General features: G+C 44.8%; 2 protein-coding genes across 2 annotated transcripts in view; one reads left to right on the top strand and one right to left on the bottom strand.

The window, feature by feature from the left end:
- LOC131586330 (uncharacterized) overlaps window positions 1-21,114 on the bottom strand; it is a gene marked incomplete at its 3' end in the record, with an annotated part of 381,810 nt that overhangs the window by 194,971 nt on the left and 165,725 nt on the right. Inside the window, 1 exon segment of the mRNA XM_058853155.1 lies at window positions 20,091-20,585. Coding sequence (XP_058709138.1) covers window positions 20,091-20,585 — 495 coding nt within the window.
- LOC131586223 (zinc finger protein 239-like) lies at window positions 22-2,257 on the top strand. The gene is made up of 3 exons (XM_058853120.1): window positions 22-50; window positions 1,346-1,579; window positions 1,664-2,257. The coding sequence occupies exons 1-3, from the start codon at window positions 22-24 to the stop codon at window positions 2,160-2,162; spliced, it is 762 nt and encodes a 253-aa protein (XP_058709103.1). The 3' UTR covers window positions 2,163-2,257.

Here is a 21,114-nt window from a genome sequence, read left to right as displayed (position 1 = left end):
AGGAGGGATGGAAGAGGAGGGATGAAGAAGGAGAGTGAGAAGGAATGGAAGTAGGAGAAGAAGCTGGTGTTAGGGAGGAGGAAGAGGAGGAGCCAGAGGAAGAAGAAGAGGAGGGACAAAGGAGGATCATGGAAAGGAGGAGGAAACACCAGGTCGAGCACTCCTGAATTCACAGCCCCTCACCTATGGGATCCCACCCGTGGGATCATCACCCACCATCCCAGCAATGACCAGGGAGGGGGAGCATGACCCAGATATCCTGGGGGGTACCTGGGTTGGGTTTTTCTGGGGGAATGTTTGGAGAATGAAGAACTCCAAAGCTGAGCAGAAAATGCCCCTTGGGGGGGACATTGGGGGGTCCTGGTGGTGGCTGCTGTCAGAGGCAGCCTGGAGGAGCAGAGCCCTGTGTCCCCCCAGACCCCAAAGTGGGGAGCCCAGAGAGGGGGAGCGCCACAATTCACGGGACCCTCAACAGCCTGGAGAGGGGCAGGGGAGACTCCTTGGACCTTCTGCACCCCAAAGCAGAGAATCATGGGACAAGGGACCATAGGAATCCAAAAAGCCCCATCATCCCTAAATGAGGAGATGGAAACAGGGGGAACTTTTTGGATTTCTGGCACTCCCAGCAAGCTGGGGTGGGCAGGGAGCAAGCCGACAGGGGGACCCCAGTGCAAGCATGACCCCCAGCAGCTGGGACAGGGGGGAATCCCTGAACTGCAAAAGGGAGAGAACAGAGATGGGGAACTCCCGGGAGGCATTTTCAGGGCTGAATTTTGGTGTTTGGGAAGTTTTTATGGGCCCCAGATGCCCGGTAACTTCTAGAGATGAACTTGGTCAGGAGGAACACCCTAACCCAATGTGCTCATGCATTGTATATTTCCGCAAACAAGGATTTCTCATTCCCAAACCTTGGCCAGATGGAGAAGGAGGCTGCAAGGAAGAGGAAGATGCCCCAGGACACCCAGGCAGGTGAGGAGGAAGTCAGTGCCCCTTTCCCCCTCTCTCCTGCTCCATCTCGCAGCCCAGCCTGGCCCCCGGCTGCAGGACAACCCCACTGCCAACGCCGTCCTGCCGGGGATGCACTGGGGGGATCTCCTTCCCCTTCCCTCTGGCACGGAGGCAAATCCCATCCTCTCCTTGTCCTTCCTCCCCCAGACAAGGAGCTGAGGATGGAGACCAGGGAGGACAAATCCCTGCAGCAGAACCTCGTGGAAGAGGCTGTTTTGAGCAGCTCCACAGTGCAGGAATCCAACGGGGAGGAAAAGCTGCAGAGATCCCTCAGGAGGAGGGGCTCCAAACCCATCCCAGGGTGCTCTGAGGAGGAAAGACCCACCCTGTGCCGGGAAGGCGGCCAGAGATCCAGCCAGGGCTCTGAGCTGGTGGTCCATGAGCAGCTTCAGGATGGGGAGAAGCCCTACAAGTGCTTGGAGTGTGGGAAGAGCTTCAGCCAGAGCAACAGCCTGATCTGCCACCAGATGATCCACACTGGGGACTGGCCCTACGAGTGTGGGCAATGTGGGAAGGGCTTCAGATGGAGCTCCGAACTCATCCGTCACCAGCGCATCCACACTGGGGAGAGGCCCTACGAGTGTCCCGAGTGTGGGAAGAGGTTTCAGACCAGCTCCAGTCTCCTGCGGCACCAGTGCATTCACACGGATGAGAGGCCCTTCCGCTGCCCCGACTGTGGGGAGGGCTTCAAGCAAAACTCCCACCTCATCAGTCACCAGCGCATCCACACTGGGGAGAGGCCCTACAAGTGTGGGGAATGTGGGAAGAGCTTCAGCCAGAGCTTTAGCCTGATCATCCACCAGAGGACCCATACCGGGGAATGTCCCTATGAGTGTGAGGAATGTGGGAAGGGCTTCAGTCAGAGGTCCCAACTGACCATCCACCAGCGCATCCACACTGGAGAGAGGCCCTACGAGTGTCCTGAGTGTGGGAAGAGGTTTCGCAGTAGCTCCAATCTCCTCCTGCACCAGCGGATTCACACGGATGAGAGGCCCTTCCGCTGCCCTGACTGCAGGAAGGGCTTCAAGCACAACTTCACCCTCATCATCCACCGGCGCATCCACACTGGGGAGAGGCCCTACGAGTGTCGCCAGTGTGGGAAGAGCTTCTCCTGGAAATCTAGCTTGACCCAACACCAACGGAGGCACCGGTAAGGGAAGCCCTACAAGTTCCCCAAGTTCAGGAAGAGCTTTGTGCACTGCTCCATCTTCATCCTGCCTTGGAGGACCAAGGTTAGGAAGAGACCTGGTGATCCATGTTCCCTGTGATCCATGCTGGGAAGACACCTGTACCTTTCCCTGCCCATGGCAATGACATGATGTGAGATCAAAGAATGTGAGAGTCTGACCATGTCCCTGTCATTATATTCAATCCCATATCAGGTCATTGCCAGGGGCAGGAAAAGGACTCCCTCTCTCTCACCAGAGGAGAAGGGTTTCCTTTCCAGGCAGGAGGAGATACGTGGCCAGGAAAAGCCAGTCTGTGGTGGTTTATTTTTCCCTGTAATAGTTTTTCTTATCTATTCTGTTACAAAGATTATTTCTGTGTCTGGTTTTTCCTTATCCTCTTGCTGTTCTCAATAAATTGTTCTTTATCCCAGCCTGGGATCTTTGCCTTTTCTGCTTTCCATGGCAGGTGGGAGGGAAGCGAGCAGCGATGCAGTTTTAGCAGGAACAGGAAATTGGGGAATGCCGTTCCTGAAGCCCAGCCCGTGGAAACCGAGCATCCCAGCTGGTGCCAGGCCTGGTTGCCATGGCAGCAGCCTTGGGAGCGGGTCCCTGGCTGGGGGCTGTGGGAACCTCTTCCCTCTGGTGCCCAGGGACAGGAGTGGAGGGAGCGGCTGGAGCTGAGGCGGGCAGGTTTAGGCTGGATGTGAGGAAAAGGTTTTTCCCGCGAGGTTGCTGGGGCACTGAACAGGCTCCCCAGGGAAGGCTCCCAGCTCCAGGGCTGGCTGAGCTCCAGCAGCGTTTGGCCAGCGCTGCCAGGCCCAGGCTGGGATTGTTGGGGTGTCCTGTGCAGGGCCAGCAGTTGGACTGGAGGATCCCCATGGGTCCCTCCCAACTCAGCCAATTCTGTGGCTCTGTGATCCCAGGAGCCTGGGGATGGGACTGCAAATGGTTGCCATGGCAATGGGCTCTGGCTCCAGGCCTGAGACAGGCACAGACAGGGGCTCCATGGAGACCTCCCAGGGGTTTCTGAGGTTCAAGAGCCGTGTGGTCAGACGCAGTCCCAACAATTCCCTGGTGACATCCCAGGGGACCTTGGGCTGCAAAGGCACCGCTCTGTCACAGGCACTCCCGGGGGCTCCACGGTGACATCCCAGGTGTCCCCAGGCTGCCAAAGAGCCGGGATGTCACAGACACTCCCAGGGCTTCCTGTCATGGGCAGAGTGGGAGCTTCAGGCTAAAGCTTTATTTCTTTATTGGAGAAACACCTGCTGAGTCATGAGGTGGAGAAATGACACCCAACAGCCACCATGGATCCTCAAACCCTTCCAGGTCACCTAGACTTTTAAATTCCTTCTAAGAGAGAAGACTGAAAGCAGCTGGATTCAATCCCAGCCCCAGACTTTGTCAAAGGTTTATGTGTAAAGATTGGACAGCTGGAACTGAACCGTAATGCAATTTGTCTCACAAGATTAACAGCGGAATACCAGATATATTTATACTAATACAACTGTGACTGATTCTGAAGATGATTAGACAGATTTATTTACACCACAGAGTAAATAAAGAAAGAGTTATTTACTCAACAGTAAAGGAGCTATAACAATTATTAGACTATAGTGCTCTAGGAAGCAATTTTGAAGTAAACAGGGCCTTGCTGGAGTTGTTTGAGACCATTCCAGGCACAGCCTCCTGCTCCAGCAGGAACTGCCTTTCCTGTGCCATGGCCAGGGCAGATCCTGCTGCAGGAAAAGCCCCAGGCCAGCCCCAACCCAGGGAAGGGCTCGGGCACAAGTGCAGAGTGCCGTGCTGGGAGCTGTGCCAGGGACAGCCTGAGGCACCAAAGGCACCTTGGCAGCAGCAGCTGCTTCCAGGCCATGGCCAGAAGGCTCCCTTGGCACCCCGGCCTGGTGGCCAGCACTGCAGAGCTGCTGCTTCAGGGCTCATTTCTGGCTGGGCTCTGAAAAGCCACTGCTGCTCCAGGAGCCTGACTGGGAAGCAATTGGCCCCAGCACCCTGGGGACAGGATAATAATGAAACAACTCTTCATGGCAGCAGAGACAAGGCAGGGGCAGAGGAAAGGGGAGAGTCAGGCCCAGGGGACATGGCTGCAGTGGTGATGGCTGTGAGGTCAGTGCCACTGCAGCAGCCTGGCTGGCCCTCAGCAGACATTCTGGCCAGGAGCACTGTGAGGGCACCCAGCACATCAGAGAACCCACACAACAGGAATTCCATCCTTGGGGAGGGGAGGGGCTTTCACTGTGTCAGGTTGCACAGAGATCCTGCTCTGGGAGCAGTCCTGGGATGGGGCATCCATTTCTCTGGAAAAGCAGTTGCAGTTTTGTGCCACTCTGATTGTAAAATATTTCCTCCTTCTAACAAATCTAAATCCATTCTTGTTCTGCTTAATGATATTGATCCCTGTCAATGCAAGACTTGGTAGAAAATAACTTTGACCAGTGTTTCCATTTTTACAGACCACGGAGAAGACTAAAAAATCTCCCAGGATGGGGTTTGGAGGCCCCATCACATAAGCAGCAGGTAGAGGCTGAGGGCTCTGGGCTGTGCAGCTGAAAGGCCCTGCCAGAGGCAACTTGTGCAGCCCTTTGGCCATGGCTGCTGGCCCTGGGCCTGAGGCCAGCAGGGGACAAGTGACCCTGGCAGCCCTGGGGCCTCATTGCCTCCTTGTCCCTGCTCAGCAGCCTGGCAGGGGCCACCCCATGGTGCTGCCCTTGGCATTGCACATCCCCACATGCCAGTGCCCCGGGAAGAGCCCTGAGCAATGAGGGAGGGACAGCATCTGCCTTGCCAGGGGCTGGGGCTCAGCCCTTGGCCCTTGGCATTCCTGAAACACATCCAGCTTTGCTCAGCACCACAGACACCTTTCCCTTGCTTGTCCCCAGCTGCCATCAGGGCCTCCAGTCTTCTGCTCTACCTGGAACCTTGGGACGCTTTCTCACTCGTGTCTCTCATTTCAACTACAAGAAATTTCAGTGTTTCCATCTGACTTGGAGCTCTTGAGAAGTTTTTGGAGCACACTCTGAGGGACTGAGTGTGATGCCAAGAGCCCCAAAGGCCCGAGAGGGTGATGAAAGTGCTGGTGCTGTGTCTGTGCTGCTGAGCTGGGCCGGGCTCCTGGCCCAGAGGCAGCTCCTGGCAAGGGCAGCGCTGCAGAGACAGCTCTGGCCAGGAGCAGCTCCTGAGCACAGCCCAGCAGGGCTGGGGCCCTGCCAGGGCAGCTCAGGGACACCAGCAGGCCCAGACAGAGCTCCCAGGGGCTCAGCACTGGCAGGGGCTGTGGGATGTGCCAGAGGGGGCTGTGTCACAGCAGCACCTCTGTGGCTGTGTCCTGGAGCCCCAGAGCAGCTGTGATGTCAGAAAGGGGCTGTGTGACAGCTCAGAGTGGGTTGTGTGAGGTCACTGAGCAGCTACGGCATCATAGAGGGGATTGTGTGACATCAGAAATCAGGGTGTGGCATCACAGTGTGGGCTGGGTGATATCACTTAGTGGGCTGTGACATCACAGAGAGGACTATGACATCAGAGGTTGAATGCATGACATCACAGAGTGGGTTGTGACATCACAGAGTTTCTGTATGACATCACAGAGCCACCACAGGGTGGGCTGTGACATTACTGAGTGGGCTGTGAGGTCACAGAGCAGATACCACAATCCCTGAGGGCAGCTCTGTGACAACAGACAGCAGATTGTGACATCACAGAGCAGCTGTGTGACATCAGAGAGAAGAGTGTGTGATGTCAGAGAGAAGGCTGTGACATCAGAGAGTAGGTTCTGTTATCTCAGAGGGGCTGGGACATCACAGTCCAGACTGGGACATCACAGAATAGCTGTGGGACATCCCAAGGTCTGTGGGGCATGGGACAGGGGGACAGGGAACCCCCGGCAGCATCCCCATATCCCCCAGGGCCAGAGCCTGGGCCAGGGCTCCTTCACCCTGTCACCAACGAGGGCTTGAGAGCGCTTAAAAAATCCCCAGCAAGGGAGCAGCAAAAACCAGATTTAATATTAAGCACCAGCAGCACAAAGTTCCTTGGCAAGAATCACTCTGCTCCTGACTGGACACTTCAGGCATAGCAAGGAAACAAAGCAACAACAAAACCAAACAAAATCCAGGCAATCCAAATCCAACCAGAAATGAACCCAGAACTGTCCGTATGTGTGTGTGTCTGTGACAAAAGGACAGTGAGGTCAAGGATAAAAGGAATATGGCCTAAGAACTTAACAGAGGTCAAACTTAACAGGACTTCACTTATACCTTAACCATTAATTGATACCTTCAACTTCACAGTTTAGCAAAAGAACAGCAGTTATACAGTATTTAATCTAATTTTTAACCTATGACTTTTTGATTTAACAGAGGAATTACACTTAGAAATATTCAAATTAGCTTCTAATTTATATTAAAAGTGACAGTTTATGTTGGGGAAGATGAAACAGGGAAACCTTGCGAATATGATTGTTTAACAACAGATTCTGAAGGTATGAAGCCTAGAATTGAAATAGAAATGAAAGCTTGCTTTGAGTCATAAGATACTGAGTACTAGTTACTATATGACCAAAGAACAATAGCCTAGCCAGCTAAAGGAGAATCCCTGATTGGTAAAACAATGTCCTTCTGCTGATAGAAAGTCCAAAGGTCAAGAAACAAGGAAAGAACTTGTAAAGCTTTTTAGAGTTTAAAATGCAACACTCTATGTTAAATGGGGAAGTGTGGGTACGGAGGAGCCCGCTGGGCCCGAGATACTGGCTCTCCCCTGGCGAGGAGATACTTCTCTGTAATAGCGACACGATGTCGCTCCCAGGGGTCTTTGAGTTAGTTATGTTAAACTGTTGTGTTTCATTGGTGTTCCCCCCTGCTGTCCCACCCCGATACAGGTATCTCGGGCTTCCCCCCGCCCCTCTCCTTCCCCATAAATATCCCGAGTTTTCCTCTGTTCGAGAGATTCGCTGTTACCGGCACCCTTTGCCGAAGCTTTGCCTGAATAAAGGCTTGTGCCTCGGTGGAACGCTGGACCAGCTGTCTCGTCCCTGCTTCCTGTGTTGCCTGCCGCCGCCGCTGCCGAGCTGAGCTGAGCTGAAATCACTATACTATTACTGAGCTGATCTGGAATCACTATACTATTACTGAGCTGAGCTGAAATCACTATACTATTACTGAGCTGAGCTGGAATCACTATACTATTACTGAGCTGAGCTGAAATCACTATACTATTACTGAGCTGAGCTGGAATCACTATACTATTACTGAGCTGAGCTGAAATCACTATACTATTACTGAGCTGAGCTGAAATCACTATACTATTACTGAGCTGAACTGGAATCACTATACTATTACTGAGCTGAGCTGAAATCACTATACTATTACTGAGCTGAGCTGGAATCACTATACTATTACTGAGCTGAGCTGGAATCACTCGACTGCTCGAAGCTGCTCGCATGCGCTTCGGGCCAGCCTTTCTCAAGGCTGCTTCTGGAGAAGTCGCGGTGCTCCGGGCTTTCCGCCGCCGCGGCAAGAAAACCCTATCAGATTTCTACGACATCCCACAAAATCTCCACAAATTTCCACAAAATCTAAGAAAAATACCACAAAATTCTCCAAGTTTCCACAAAATCCCACATAATTTAAGAAAGATCCCACAAAATTCCAGAAAAATACCACAACATTGCAGTAATCTCCTCAAAACCCTACCAAATTCCAGAAACATCTCACAAAATCTCCTCAATATCCTACAAAAATCAAGAAAAAACCCTATCTAATTCCAGAAACATCCCAGCAAATCGCACAAATTTCCAAAAATCTAAGAAAAATCCCACAAAATTCTTCAAGTCTACACAAAATACCACAAAATTCCACAAAAATCACACAAAATTATTTAAACTTTTGCAAAATCCCACAAAACTCAAAAAAAATCGCAAAAAATTGAAAAAACAAAACACAAAAACCCCTTAATCTTCCCAAAACCCTACCAAATCCCAGAAACATCTGACAAAATCTCTTGAATATCCTAGAAAAATCAAGAAAAATCCCACAAAATTCCACAAAATCCCACAAAATTGCAGAAATCTTCACAAATACCCACCAAATTCAAGAAACATCCCACAAAATCCCCACGAATTTCCACAAAATCAAACAAAATACCTCAAAATTCTTCACGTCTCCTCAAATTCCCTCAAAATTCCACAAAACTCCCACAAAATCTCATCAATATCCTACAAAATTAAAGAAAAAACCCACCAAATTGCAGAAAAAATCTGACACAATTCCCTAAATGTTCTGAAAACCCCACCAAATTCCAGAAACATCCCACCAAATCGCACAAATTTCCAAAAATCTAAGAAAAATCCCACAAAATTTTTCAAGTCTCCAGAAAATCCTTCAAGATTCCAGAAAAATCCCACAAAATTATTGAAACTTTTGCAAAATCTCACAAAATTGCAAAAAAGTCCCACAAAATTGCAAAAAACTAAAAAATACCCCTAAATCTTCCCCAAACCCTACCAAATTCCAGAAACATCTCACAAAATCTCTTGAATATCCTAGAAAAATCTAAGAAAAATACCACAAAATTCCACAAAATCTTACAAAATTGCAGAAATGTTTACAAAATGCCACCAAATTCCAGAAACATCTCACAACATCTCCACAAAATACCACAAAATCTAAGAAAATACCTCAAAATTCTTCATGTCTCCTCAAAATGCCAAAAAATTCCACAAAACTCCCACAAAATCTCCTCAATATCCTACAAAATTAAAGAAAAATCCCACAAATTTGTGGTAAAATCTGACACAACTCCCTAAATGTTCTGGAAACCCCACCAAATTCCAGAAACATCCCACCAAATCGCCACAAATTTCCACAAAATCTAAGAAAAATCCCACCAAATTTTCCAAGTCTCCTCAAAATCCCTCAAGATTCCAGAAAAAAATCCCACAAAAATATTTAAACTTTTGCAAAATCCCACAAAATTGCAAAAAAATCCCACGAAATTGAGAGAAACTAAAAAAAGGCCTAAATCTTCCCAAAACCCTCCCAAATTTCAGAAACATCTCACCAAATCTCCTGAATATCCCACAAAAATCAAGAAAAATGCCACAAAATTCCCAAAAAATCCCACATAAGTGCAAAAAATTTAAAAAAATCCCACAAAATCTTCCCAAAATCCTACCAAATTCCAGAAACATCCCAGAACATGTTCACAAAATTAAAAAAAAATCTAAGAAAAATACCTCATAATTCATCAAATCTCTACAAAATCCCACAAAGTTCCAGAAAAGTCCCACAAAATTTCCCTAAATCTTCTCAAAAGCCCACCAAATTCCAGAAACATCCCACAAAATCCCCACAAATTTCCACAAAATATAAGAAAATACCCCATAATTCTTCATGTTTCCTAAAAATCCCTCAAAATTCCAGAAAACTCCCACAAAATCTTCTCAATATCCTACAAAATTCTAGACAAATCCCACAAAATTGCAGAAATCTTCTCAAAACCCTACCAAATTCCAGAAAAATCTCACAAAATCTCCTCAGCATCCCACAAAAATCAAGAAAAATCCCACAAAATTATTTCAATTTTCTGAAAATTCCAGAAAATTCCAGCGAAATCACACAAAACCTTCACAGAATTCCACAAAATCTAAGAAAAATCCCTCACCAAATTCTTCTTGTCTCCTCCAAAGCCCTCAAAATTCCAGAAATATTTCACAACATCTCCTCAATATCCCACAAAAATCAAGATCCCACAAAAATCCAGAAAAAAATACCACAAAATTGCCTAAATATTTTCAAAACCCCGTGAAATTCCAGAAGCAGTACACAAAATTCCAGAAGCATCCCACAAAATTGCAGAAATCTTCTCAAAACCCCAACAAATTCCAGAAACCTCACAAAATCTTTACATATTTCCACACAATTTAGGAACAATACCACAAAATTCTTCAAGTCTCCTCCAAATCCCTCAATATTTCCAAAAAACATCCCACAGAATTCCAGAAAAATCCCTTAAAGTTCCACAAAACTCCACCAAATTCCAGAAACATCCCACAAAATCCTTTCAAATTACTACAGCATCTAAGAAAAATACCATCATTATATCATCCATATCCCACAAAATTCCAGAAAAATCCCTCAAAATTCCACAAACATCCCACACAATTCCCTAAATCTTCTCAAAACCCCACCAAATTCCAGAAACATCCCACAAAATCTCCTCCAATTTGCACACAATTAAAAAAAAAATCTTTCAAAATTGTTCAAGTCTCATCAAAATCCCTCAAAATTCCAGAAACATGCCACAAAATTCCAGAAAAATCCCACAAAATTCCAGAAACATAGCAACAAACTCTCTAAATCTTCTCAAAATCCTCCCAAATTCCAGAAACATCCCATAAAATCTTTACAAATTACCACACAATCTAAGAAAAATACCTCAAAATTTTTCATGTCTCCACAAAGTCCTTCAAAATTCCAGAAACATGCCACAAATTTCCACAAAAATTGCACAAAATTCCAGAAAAATCCCTCAAAATTCCACAAACATCCACAAAATTCCACAAACACCCCACACATTTCCCTAAATCTTCTCAAAACCTCACCAAATTCCAAAAACATCCCACAAAATCTTCTCCAATTTGCAGACAATCTCAGAAAAATACCTCAAAATTCTTCAAGTCTTGTCAAAATCCCTCAATATTCCAAATAACATCCCACAAAATTCCAGAAAAATCCACAAAATTCCACAAATAAACCAACAAATCCTCTAAATCATCTCAAAACCCTACCAAATTCCAGAAACATCCCACAAAATCTTGAAAAATTTCCACACAATCTAGGAAAAACTACTCAAAATTCTCCAAGTCTCCTAAAAATCTCACCAAATCCCAGAAAATTCCACAACATTCCAAAAAAATTGCACAAAATTCTAGAAAAATCCCTCAAAATTCCACAAAAATCCCACGAAATTCCAGAAACGGTCCACAAAATACCAGAAGCATCCCACAAAATATCAGAAATCTTCTCAAAACCCCACCAAATTCCACCAACATCCCACAAAATCTTTATATATTTCCACACAATTTAGGAACAATACCTCAAAATTCTTCAAGTTTCATCCATATCCCACAAAATTCCAGAAAAATACCACAAAATTCCACAATCATCCCACCAAATACTCTAAATCTTCTCAAAACCCCACCAAATTCCAGAAATTTCCCACAAAATCTCCTTTAATTTCCACACAATCTAGGAAAAATCCCTCAAAATTCTTCAACTCTCCTCAATATCCCAGAAAATTCCATAAAAATCCACAAAATTCAAGAAAAAAATCCCTCAAAATTCCCTACATCTTCTCAAAACCCCACCAAATTCCAGAAACATCCCACAAAAATCCCTTCCAATTTCCACAAAATTTAAGAAAAACTTTTCAAAATTCTTCAAGTCTCGTCAAAATCCCACAAAATTCCAGAAACAGCCCATAAAATGCCACAAACATCCCACAAAATTGCAGAAATCTTCTCAAAACCCCACCAAATTCCAAAAACATCCCACAAAATCTTTACAAATTTCCACACAATCTAAGAAAAATCCCACCAAATTCTCCATGTCTCCTCAATATCCCAGAAGATTCCACAAAAATCCACAAAATTCAAGAAAAAAATCCCTCAAAATTCCCTAAATAATCTCAAAACCCCACCAAATTCCAGAAACATCCTACAAAATCTTTACAAATTACCACACAATCTAGGAAAAATCCCTCAAAATTCTTCATGTCTCCTCCAAATCCCTCAATATTCCAAAAAAAATCCCACAAAATTCCAGAAAAATCCCACAAAGTTCCACAAACATCCCAACAAATCCTCTAAATCTTCTCAAAACCCTACCAAATTCCAGAAACATGCCACAAAATCTTTACAAATTACCACACAATCTAAAAAAAACTCCTCAAAATTCTTGAAGTCTCCTCAAAATCCCACCAAATTTCAGAAAATTCCACCACATTCCAAAAAAATTGCACAAAATTGCACAAAAATCCCTCAAAATTCCACAAAAGTCTACAAAATTCCGCAAACATCCCAGAAAATTGCAGAAATCTTCTCAAAACCCCAGCAAATTCCAGAAACATCCCACAAAATCTTTACAAATTGCCACACAATCTAGGAAAAATCCATTAAAATTCTTCAAGTCTCCTCAATATCCCAGAAAATTCCAGAAAATTCCACAACATTCAAAAAAAATTGCACAAAATTCCAGAAAAATCCCTCAAAGTTCCACAAAAATCCCACGAAATTCCAGAAACAGCCAACCAAATTCCAGAAAAATCCCTCAAAATCTTTAGAAATTTCCACACAAACTAAAAAAAAAAAATCCCTCAAAATTCTTCAAGTTTCATCCATATCCCACAAAATTCCACAAACATCTCACAAAATTCCACAAACATCCCAGCAAATCCTCTAAATCTTACTAAAACCCTGACAAATTAAGAAACATCCCACAAAATCTTTACAAATTACCACGCAATCTAAGAAAAATCCCTCAAAATTCTTCATGTCTCCTCAAAGTCTTTCAAAATTCCGGAAACATCCCACAAAATTTCACAAAACTCCCACTGAGTTCCACAAACATCCCACCCAATTCCCTAAATCTTCTCAAAACCCCACCAAATTCCAGAAACATCCCACAAAATCTTTACAAATTTCCACGCAATCTAGGAAAAATCCCTCAAAATTCTTCAAGTGTCATCCATACTCCACAAAATTCCAGAAAAATCCCTCAAAATTCCACAAACATCCCACACAATTCCCCAAATCTTCTCAAAACCCCACCAAATTCCATCAACATCCCACAAAATCTTTATATATTTCCACACAATCTAGGAAAAATACCTCAAAATTCTTCAACTCTCCTCAATATCCCAGAAAATTCCACAAAAATCCACAAAATTCCACAAACATCGCAACAAACTTCCTAAATCTTCTCAAAACCCTACCAAATTCCAGAAACATCCTACAAAATCTTTACAAATTTCCACACAATCTAAGAAAAATACCTCCAAAATCTTCAAGTCTCCTCAAAATCCCAGAAAATTCCACAAAAATCCACAACATTCAGGAAAAAACCCTCAAAATCCCCTAAATCTTTTCAAATCCCTACCAAATTCCAGAAACATCCCACAAAATCTTTACAAATTGCCACACTATCTGAGTAAAATACATCAAAATTCTTCAAGTCTCCTCAAAATCTTACCATATTCCAGAAAAGTCCACAACATTCCAAAAAAATTGAATAAAATTCCAGAAAAATCCCTCAAAATTCCACAAAAATCCCACAAAATTCCAAAGCCAGCCCACAAAGTCTTAGAAACATCACACAAAATTACAGAAATCTTCCCAAAACCCCACCAAATTCCAGAAACATCCCACAAAATCTTTACAAATTGCCACAAAATCTAGGAAAAATACCTCAAAATTCTTCAAGTTTCATCCATATCCCATAAAATTCTACAAACGTCCCACAAAATTCCACACACATCCCACCAAATCCTCTAAATCTTCTCAAAACCCTACCAAATTCCAGAAACATCCCACACAATCTTTACAAATTACCACACAATCTAAGAAGAATACCTCAAAATTCTTCAAGTCTCCTCATTATCCCACAAAATTCCACAAAACTCCACAAAACTCAATCAAAAACCCCTCAAAATTCCCTAAATCTTCTCAAAACCCCACCAAATTCCAGAAACATCCCACAAAAATCCCCTCCAATTTCCACAAAATTTAAGAAAAATTTTTCAAAATTCTTCAAGTCTCGTCAAAATCCCACAAAATTCCAGAAACAGCCCATAAAATGCCACAAACATCCCACAAAATTGCAGAAATCTTCTCAAAACCCCACCAAATTCCAAAAACATCCCACAAAATCTTTACAAATTTCCACACAATCTAAGAAAAATCCCTCCAAATTCTTCATGTCTCCTCAAAGTGCTTCAAAATTCCGGAAATATCCCACAAAATCTCCTCCAATTTGCACACAATCTCAGAAAAATACCTCAAAATTCTTCAAGTCTCCTCCAAATCCCTCAATATTTCCAAAAAACATCCCACAAAATTCCAGAAAAATCCCACAAAGTTCCACAAACATCCCAACAAATCCTCTAAATCTTCTCAAAACCCTACCAAATTCCAGAAACATCCCACAAAATCTTTACAAATTACCACAAAATCTAGGAAGAACTCCTCAAAATTCATCAAGTCTCCTCAAAATCTCACCAAATTCCAGAAAATTCCACAACATTCAAAAAAAAATTGCACAAAATTGCACAAAAATCCCTCAAAATTCCACAAAAGTCTACAAAATTCCACAAACATCCCAGAAAATTGCAGAAATCTTCTCAAAACCCCAACAAATTCCAGAAACATCCCACACAATCTTTACAAATTACCACACAATCTCAGAAAAATACCTCAAAATTCTTCAAGTCTCCTCCAAATCCCTCAATATTTCCAAAAAACATCCCACAAAATTCCAGAAAAATCCCTTAAAATTCCACAAAACTCCACCAAATTCCAGAGACATCCCACAAAATCCTTTCAAATTACTACAGCATCTAAGAAAAATACCTCAAAATCCTTCAAGTCTTTTCAATATCCCACAAAATTCCACAAACGTCCCACAAAATTCCACAAACATCCCAGAAAATTGCAGAAATCTTCTCAAAACCCTACCAAATTCCAGAAACATCCCACAAAACCTTTACAAATTACCACACAATCTAAGAAAAATACCTCCAAATTCTTCATGTCTCCTCAAACTCCTTCAAAATTCCAGAATCATCCCACAAATTTCCACAAAAATTCAACAAAATTCCAGAAAAATACCACAAAATTCCACAAACATCCCAACTAACTCCCTAAATCTATTCAAAACCCTACCAAATTCCAGAAACTTCCCACAAAATCTTTACAAATTACGACACAATCTAAGTAAAACTCCTCAAAATTCTTCAAGTCTCCTCAAAATCTCACCAAAATCCAGAAAATTCCACAACATTCCAGAAGAATTGCACAGAATTCCAGAAAAATCCCTTAAAATTTCACAAAAATCCCACGAAATTCCAGAAACAGCCCACAAAATTCCACAAAAATTCAACAACATTCCAGAAAAATACCACAAAGTTCCACAAACATCTTACAAAATTCCCTACATCTTTTCAAAACCCTACAAAGCTCCAGAAACATTCTACAAAATCTCCTCCAATTTGCACACAATCTAGGAAAAATCTCTAAATTTTTCAAGTCTCCACAATATCCCACAAAATTCCACAAAAATCCACAAAATTCATTAAAAAATACCGCAAAATTCCCCAACTCTTCTCAAAACCACATCAAATTCCAGAAACATCCCAAAAAATCTCTACAAATGTCCAGACAATCTAAGAAAAATCTTTCAAAAATACTCAAGTCTGCTCAGAATCCCACAAAATCCCAGAAAAATTCCACAACATTCCAAAAAAATCCGACAAAATTCTAGAAAAATCCCACCAAATTATTTAGATTTTCTCAAAATGCCACAGAGTTCCAGAAAAATCCCACAAAATTCTAGAAATGTCCAAGAAAATTTCCACAAAATCCCACAAAATTCAAGAAACATCCCACATAATTCCACAAAAATCCCATGAGATTCCAGAAACACCCCAACAAATTCCCAAAATCTTCTCAAAATTCTACCAAATTTCAGAAACATCCCACAAAATCCCCACAAATTTCTACAAAATCTAAGAAAAATCCCTCAAAATTCTTCAAGTGTCCCAAATATCTCACAAAATTACAGAAAAATCCCACAAAATTCTTGAAAAGCATCACAAAATAGTGAAAAAATCCAACAAAATTCCCTGAATCTTCTAAAAACCCTACCAAATTCCAGAAACATCCCACAAAATCCCAACAAATTTCCACACAATCTAAGAAAAATCTTTCAAAAATTACTCAAGCCTTCTCAAAATCCTACAAATCCCAGAAAATTTCACAACATTCCAAGAAAATCCTAAAAAATTCCAGAAAGATCCCACAAAATCTCCACAAATTTCCACAAAATCCCAGAAAAATCAAGAAAAATTTTTCACGTCTCTTCAAAACACCCCACAAAATTCCACAAAATTCCACAACATTCCTAAAACATCCACAAAATTCCAGAAACATCCCACAAAATTCTTTAATTTTTCTCAATATCCCACAAAATTCAATAAAAATCCCTCAAAATTTAAGATAATCCCACAAAATCCAAGAAAAATCCCACAAAATTATTTAAATTTTCTCAAAATCTCATTAAATTCCAACAAAATCCCATGAAATTGCTGAAGAATTAAAAAAAAACCCTAAATCTTCTCAAAACCCTATCAAATTCTAAAAACATCTTACAAAATGTCAAAAAATCCCCACAAAATGTAAGAAAAATCCCTCAAAATTCTTCAAATCACCTCAAAATCCCACAAAATTCCAGAAACATCCCACAAAATCTCTTCAATGTCCCACAAAATTCTACAAAAATTCCACAAAATTCCACAAGTATTTCACAAAATTCCAGTAAAATCTGATGAAATTGTTAGCATTCAGGAACACACATAATCACGAATGATTATATGCAGGTGCATTATTAAGAGATCTGGGTGTCAGGGGTACAAAGACCCAAATCTGACCCATCTTGGTTTGGAACTGAACATGTTTTATGCTCTATCATTATGTAACTCACATATTAATTATTAAACTTACATTGTTCTATTGTATGCATTGTTTTTACCCAAGCATGGATTTCTCGTGATCCCCCCCAGCCCCCTAACATTGTTCCTCATGTTCTTTAAACAATAATTATATCCAATCATATCTAACAATTGTATCATGATCATCTACTGATTACTCAGGTGCAGTTTGACCTGATCTTTAGCAAATACAAGGCCTAACATTTCCCAGGGCCTACTTTTCCAAGGCCTTTCCAAACCTAACTTTCTTTCTAAGTCCCCGAATTTTCTAAGATTTTGAGACCTTTTACTATCGCTTACAGGACTTGTGCTCCAGACCCCTCACCAGCCTTGTTGCCCTTCTCTGGACACGCTCCAGCCCATCCATGTCCTTCCTAAATTGGGGGCCCAGAACTGGACACAGCACTCGAGGTGCTGCCCAACCAGTGCCAAGCACAGGGGAGGAATCCCTGCCCTGCTCCTGCTGGCCACACTGTTCCTGATCCAGGCCAGGAGCCATTGGCCTTCTTGGCCACCTGGGCACACTGCTGGCTCATGTCCAGCCTGCTGTCCATCAGTGCCCCAGGTCCCTTTCTGCCTGGCTGCTCTCCAGCCACTCTGTCCCCAGCCTGTAGCACTGCAGGGTTGTTATGGCCAAAGTGCAGGACCTGGAACTTGGACTTGTTAAACCTCACCTTGTTGGGTTTGGGCCCTGGATCCAGCCTGTCCAGGTCCCTGTGCAGAGCCCTCCTACCCTGCAGCACATCAACACTCCCAGACAACCTGGTGTCACCACGGTTCCATGGGGCCCTAGAATGTCACAATGGTCTCGAGGATTCCATGAGGCCTCCCAGCAATCCAATTTTGGATCATACTGGGAGTGACTGGACTCATACTGGGAGTATCTGAGGGTGACTGGGAACACACCATGCACATCATTCCCCATACTGGGGGTGACTGGGAGCAACTGGGAGCATGCTGGGAGCCAATGGCATCATACTGGGACTGACTGGGTTGATCTAGCCAGAGGCAACTGGGACCATCCTGGGAGTGCTGCCATGTGAAAAGGATCATACTGGAGCTTACTGGGCTCATATTGGTGTTGAAAGGGAAAAACTGGGATCTCTGAACACCAAAGGTTCCTTTCCTGCTCACTGAAGAAGGAGCTTCCCAGTGTCCATGTGTGAGGGGACCTTCACCTGAACCAGATGCTGTTAGGAGAAAAAGCTGCCTGTGCTGGAAAATCCCACACAACAAGTCAATGCCAAGAGAGAGCATTTTGCTTTCACAACTTCCCTCCTGGAGCCACAGTCCTTTTGGATCACACAGCAAGCAAGAGAACAGCACAAAATACAAGGCTGTGTCCAGTTTTTGGCTGGATGAGCAAACAGAGGGAATGCCAGGGTTCACTGCCACAGACTCTCCTCTTGAGGAACAGAACCTCCCCAGGCTACATTCCAAATGCTGTGCACACCCTGCTGGCTAAAAACAACCCTTTTTTAAAGAAGTTGTTGGCAGGAGCTCTCCCAAATAATTGGAATCTTAATGGAAATATTCTTTCAAAATCAACTCCATTCCAAATGAAGAACAATGAGCCCACAGCAATCCCAAAGGCACATATGGTGCACCTGGGGAAATCTTCGACTTAGGGGCCCAGTGGGTTAAAAAATACCCATAAGAAGCCACAGAGTCCAGAGTGCAAACTGCAGCAACCACTTGCTGGATCATTTTGGCTGTGCTGCACACATCTGCAGACTGTCTGTCCCCCTGCAAGGACAGAAGGACACCCGTCAGGGGCTGAGCTGGCTGCTGAGAATGCCTCAGGCAGGAGGATCCTCAGGCAATGAGCAGGTGCCCAGAGCCGCTCTGACACTGAGGCCTCTGTGCCCCACAGCAACGGGAACACCACAAGGACACGGCAACGTTCCTGTGACATCACAGCAGCAGCTCCCCCAAAAACTGCCTGGAAGGTTCTTCTGGGTCACCAAGGAGCACAAAGGATCTTCAGAGGGCACAACCTATTGCTCAAAGGACACAAGAGGAACTCAGAAAATGCAGCAAATGAGGACACCCCACAGCCCAGCCTGAACACTGAGAAGGAACAAAGATGTGACCAAACCAAAGGAAACACAACTTTTGGGCACTAATGCTTCTGACTAAAACCAGTGTCTCGGTTCTAGAAGACAGGTGTCTGCTAGGGAAAGCAGGAGCCTCCACTGGAATGAAAATGTAGACCCCCTCCCTTTGAATTAGTATAATTCTGAAATCAAGGGGCAGTCAGGCAGAGATCTGGGGATAGGAATAACAGTTCTTTATTAGTATTTATAACCAGGCAAACAAACAACAATAACTACAGCATAAGCAAGAAAACCGAACCAGGGGCCCCGTGACAGCTTTCTTGGCTGAGACGGGATGGAGAAGAGGCTTTGTTTCACAAACCCCCTCGGGCGGGCATTCCCGGTGCTCCTGCAGGGCTCTGAGGAACACTCAGCTGGAACAGCAGGGACGAGCTGAGATCCTGGGCTGGTGGCTGAGGTGTATCAGCAGCTCTGCAGCGGTGGCTGGCACTGCCACACGTCCCGGCAGGACAGGGGGTGTGAGGCCACCAACAAAGAGGGAAGGAGGAGAAGAAGCAGCAGCTCCGTCTGGGTGATGGCAAAATTCCCTTGTCTCCACTGCAACAGCTCTGCGACCAAAGTGTCCTTCTCTGAAGCAGAAGAAAAGTCCACCAAACTGTCCCCACCCTCCTCCTTTCCTGCCCCCTTCCTCCCCTGGGCACAGCCAAACTCTTTGTCTTTTGTCAATCACCCACCAAGTACCCACAGTTAGGTTGTCCCCGCAACTAAGGGGTAAAAAATCCACAGGCAAGCCAGAATAAAAAAAAAAAAGACACCTAATCCCCAATACCTGCCCCTGGCAACGATCTGAGATGGGATTGAATATAATGACAGGGCCATGGCCAGACCCTCATATTCTTTAGTCCCACATCATGACATTGTCATAAGCAGGAAAAGGTACAGGTGTCTTCCCAGCATGGATCACAGGGAACATGGATCACCAGGTCTCTGCCAAACTTGAATTTTCCAAGGGGGAATGAAGCTGGAGCAGTGCACAAAGCTCTTCCTGTACTTTGGGGCATTTGCAGAGCTTCCCTTACTGATGCCGCCGTTGGTGTTGGGCCAGGGTACATCTCCAGGTGAAGCTCTTCCCACACTGGGGACACTCATAGGGCCTCTCCCCAGTTTGGAGGCGTTTGTGAGTATTGAGGCTGGAGCTGCAGCTGAAGCTCTTCCCACATTCCCCACACTCGTAGGGCCTCTCCCCAGTGTGAATGCGCCGGTGGGTGATGAGGGTGGAATTGTGCTTGAAGCCCTCCCCACAGTCGAGGCAGCAGAAGGGCCTCTCATCTGTGTGAATCCGCTGGTGTACGAGAAGATTGGAGCTGCTGTGAAAGCTCTTCCCACACTCAGGACACTCGTAGGGCCTCTCCCCAGTGTGGATGCGCTGGTGGATGACGAGTTGGGAGTTGAAGCTGAAGCCCTTCCCACATTCCCCACACTCGTAGGCCCATTCCCCAGTGTGGATCATCCGGTGGCGGATCAGGGTATTCCTCTGGCTGAAGCTCTTCCTACACTCCAAGCACTTGTAGGGCTTCTCCCCATCCTGAAGCTGCTCATGGACCACCAGCTCAGAGCCCTGGCTGGATCTCAGGCCGCCCTCATGGCACAGGGTGGGTCTTTCCTCCTCAGAGCACTCTGGGATGGGTTTGGAGCCCCTTCTCCTGCGGGATCTCAGAAGCTTTTCCTCCCCATTAGATTCCTGCACTGTGGAGCTGCTCAAAATGGCCTCTCCCATGAGGTTCTGCTGTCGGGATTTGTCCTCCCTGGTCTCCATCCTCAGCTCCTTGTCTGGGGGAGGAAGGACAAGGAGAGGATGGGATTTGCCTCCGTGCCAGAGGGAAGGGGAAGGAGATCCCCCCAGTGCGTCCCCGGCAGGACGGCGTCGGCAGCGGGGTTGTCCTGCAGCCGGGGGCCATGCTGGGCTGGGAGATGGAGCAGGAGAGAGGGGGAAAGGGGCACTGACTTCCTCCTCACCTGCCTGGGTGTCTCGGGTCATCTTCCTCTTTTTTGCAGCCTTCTCATCCATCTGTCCAAGGATTGGGATTAGGAAATCCTGATTTGGA

This window comes from Poecile atricapillus, chromosome 19 (genome assembly GCF_030490865.1).
Source record: "Poecile atricapillus isolate bPoeAtr1 chromosome 19, bPoeAtr1.hap1, whole genome shotgun sequence".
Lineage (NCBI taxonomy): Eukaryota > Metazoa > Chordata > Aves > Passeriformes > Paridae > Poecile > Poecile atricapillus.
The sequence above is the reverse complement of the archived record's forward strand: the minus strand, read 5'-3'. Positions and strand labels throughout refer to the sequence as shown.

Coding starts and splice junctions, on each gene's coding strand:
- LOC131586223 (XM_058853120.1), top strand. CDS start 22: ATGAAGAAGGAGAGTGAGAAGGAATGGAA. Junction 51..1,345: donor GAGAGTGAGAAGGAATGGAA/GTAGGAGAAGAA, acceptor CCTGTGCCGGGA/AGGCGGCCAGAGATCCAGCC. Junction 1,580..1,663: donor CGCATCCACACTGGGGAGAG/GCCCTACGAGTG, acceptor CACGGATGAGAG/GCCCTTCCGCTGCCCCGACT.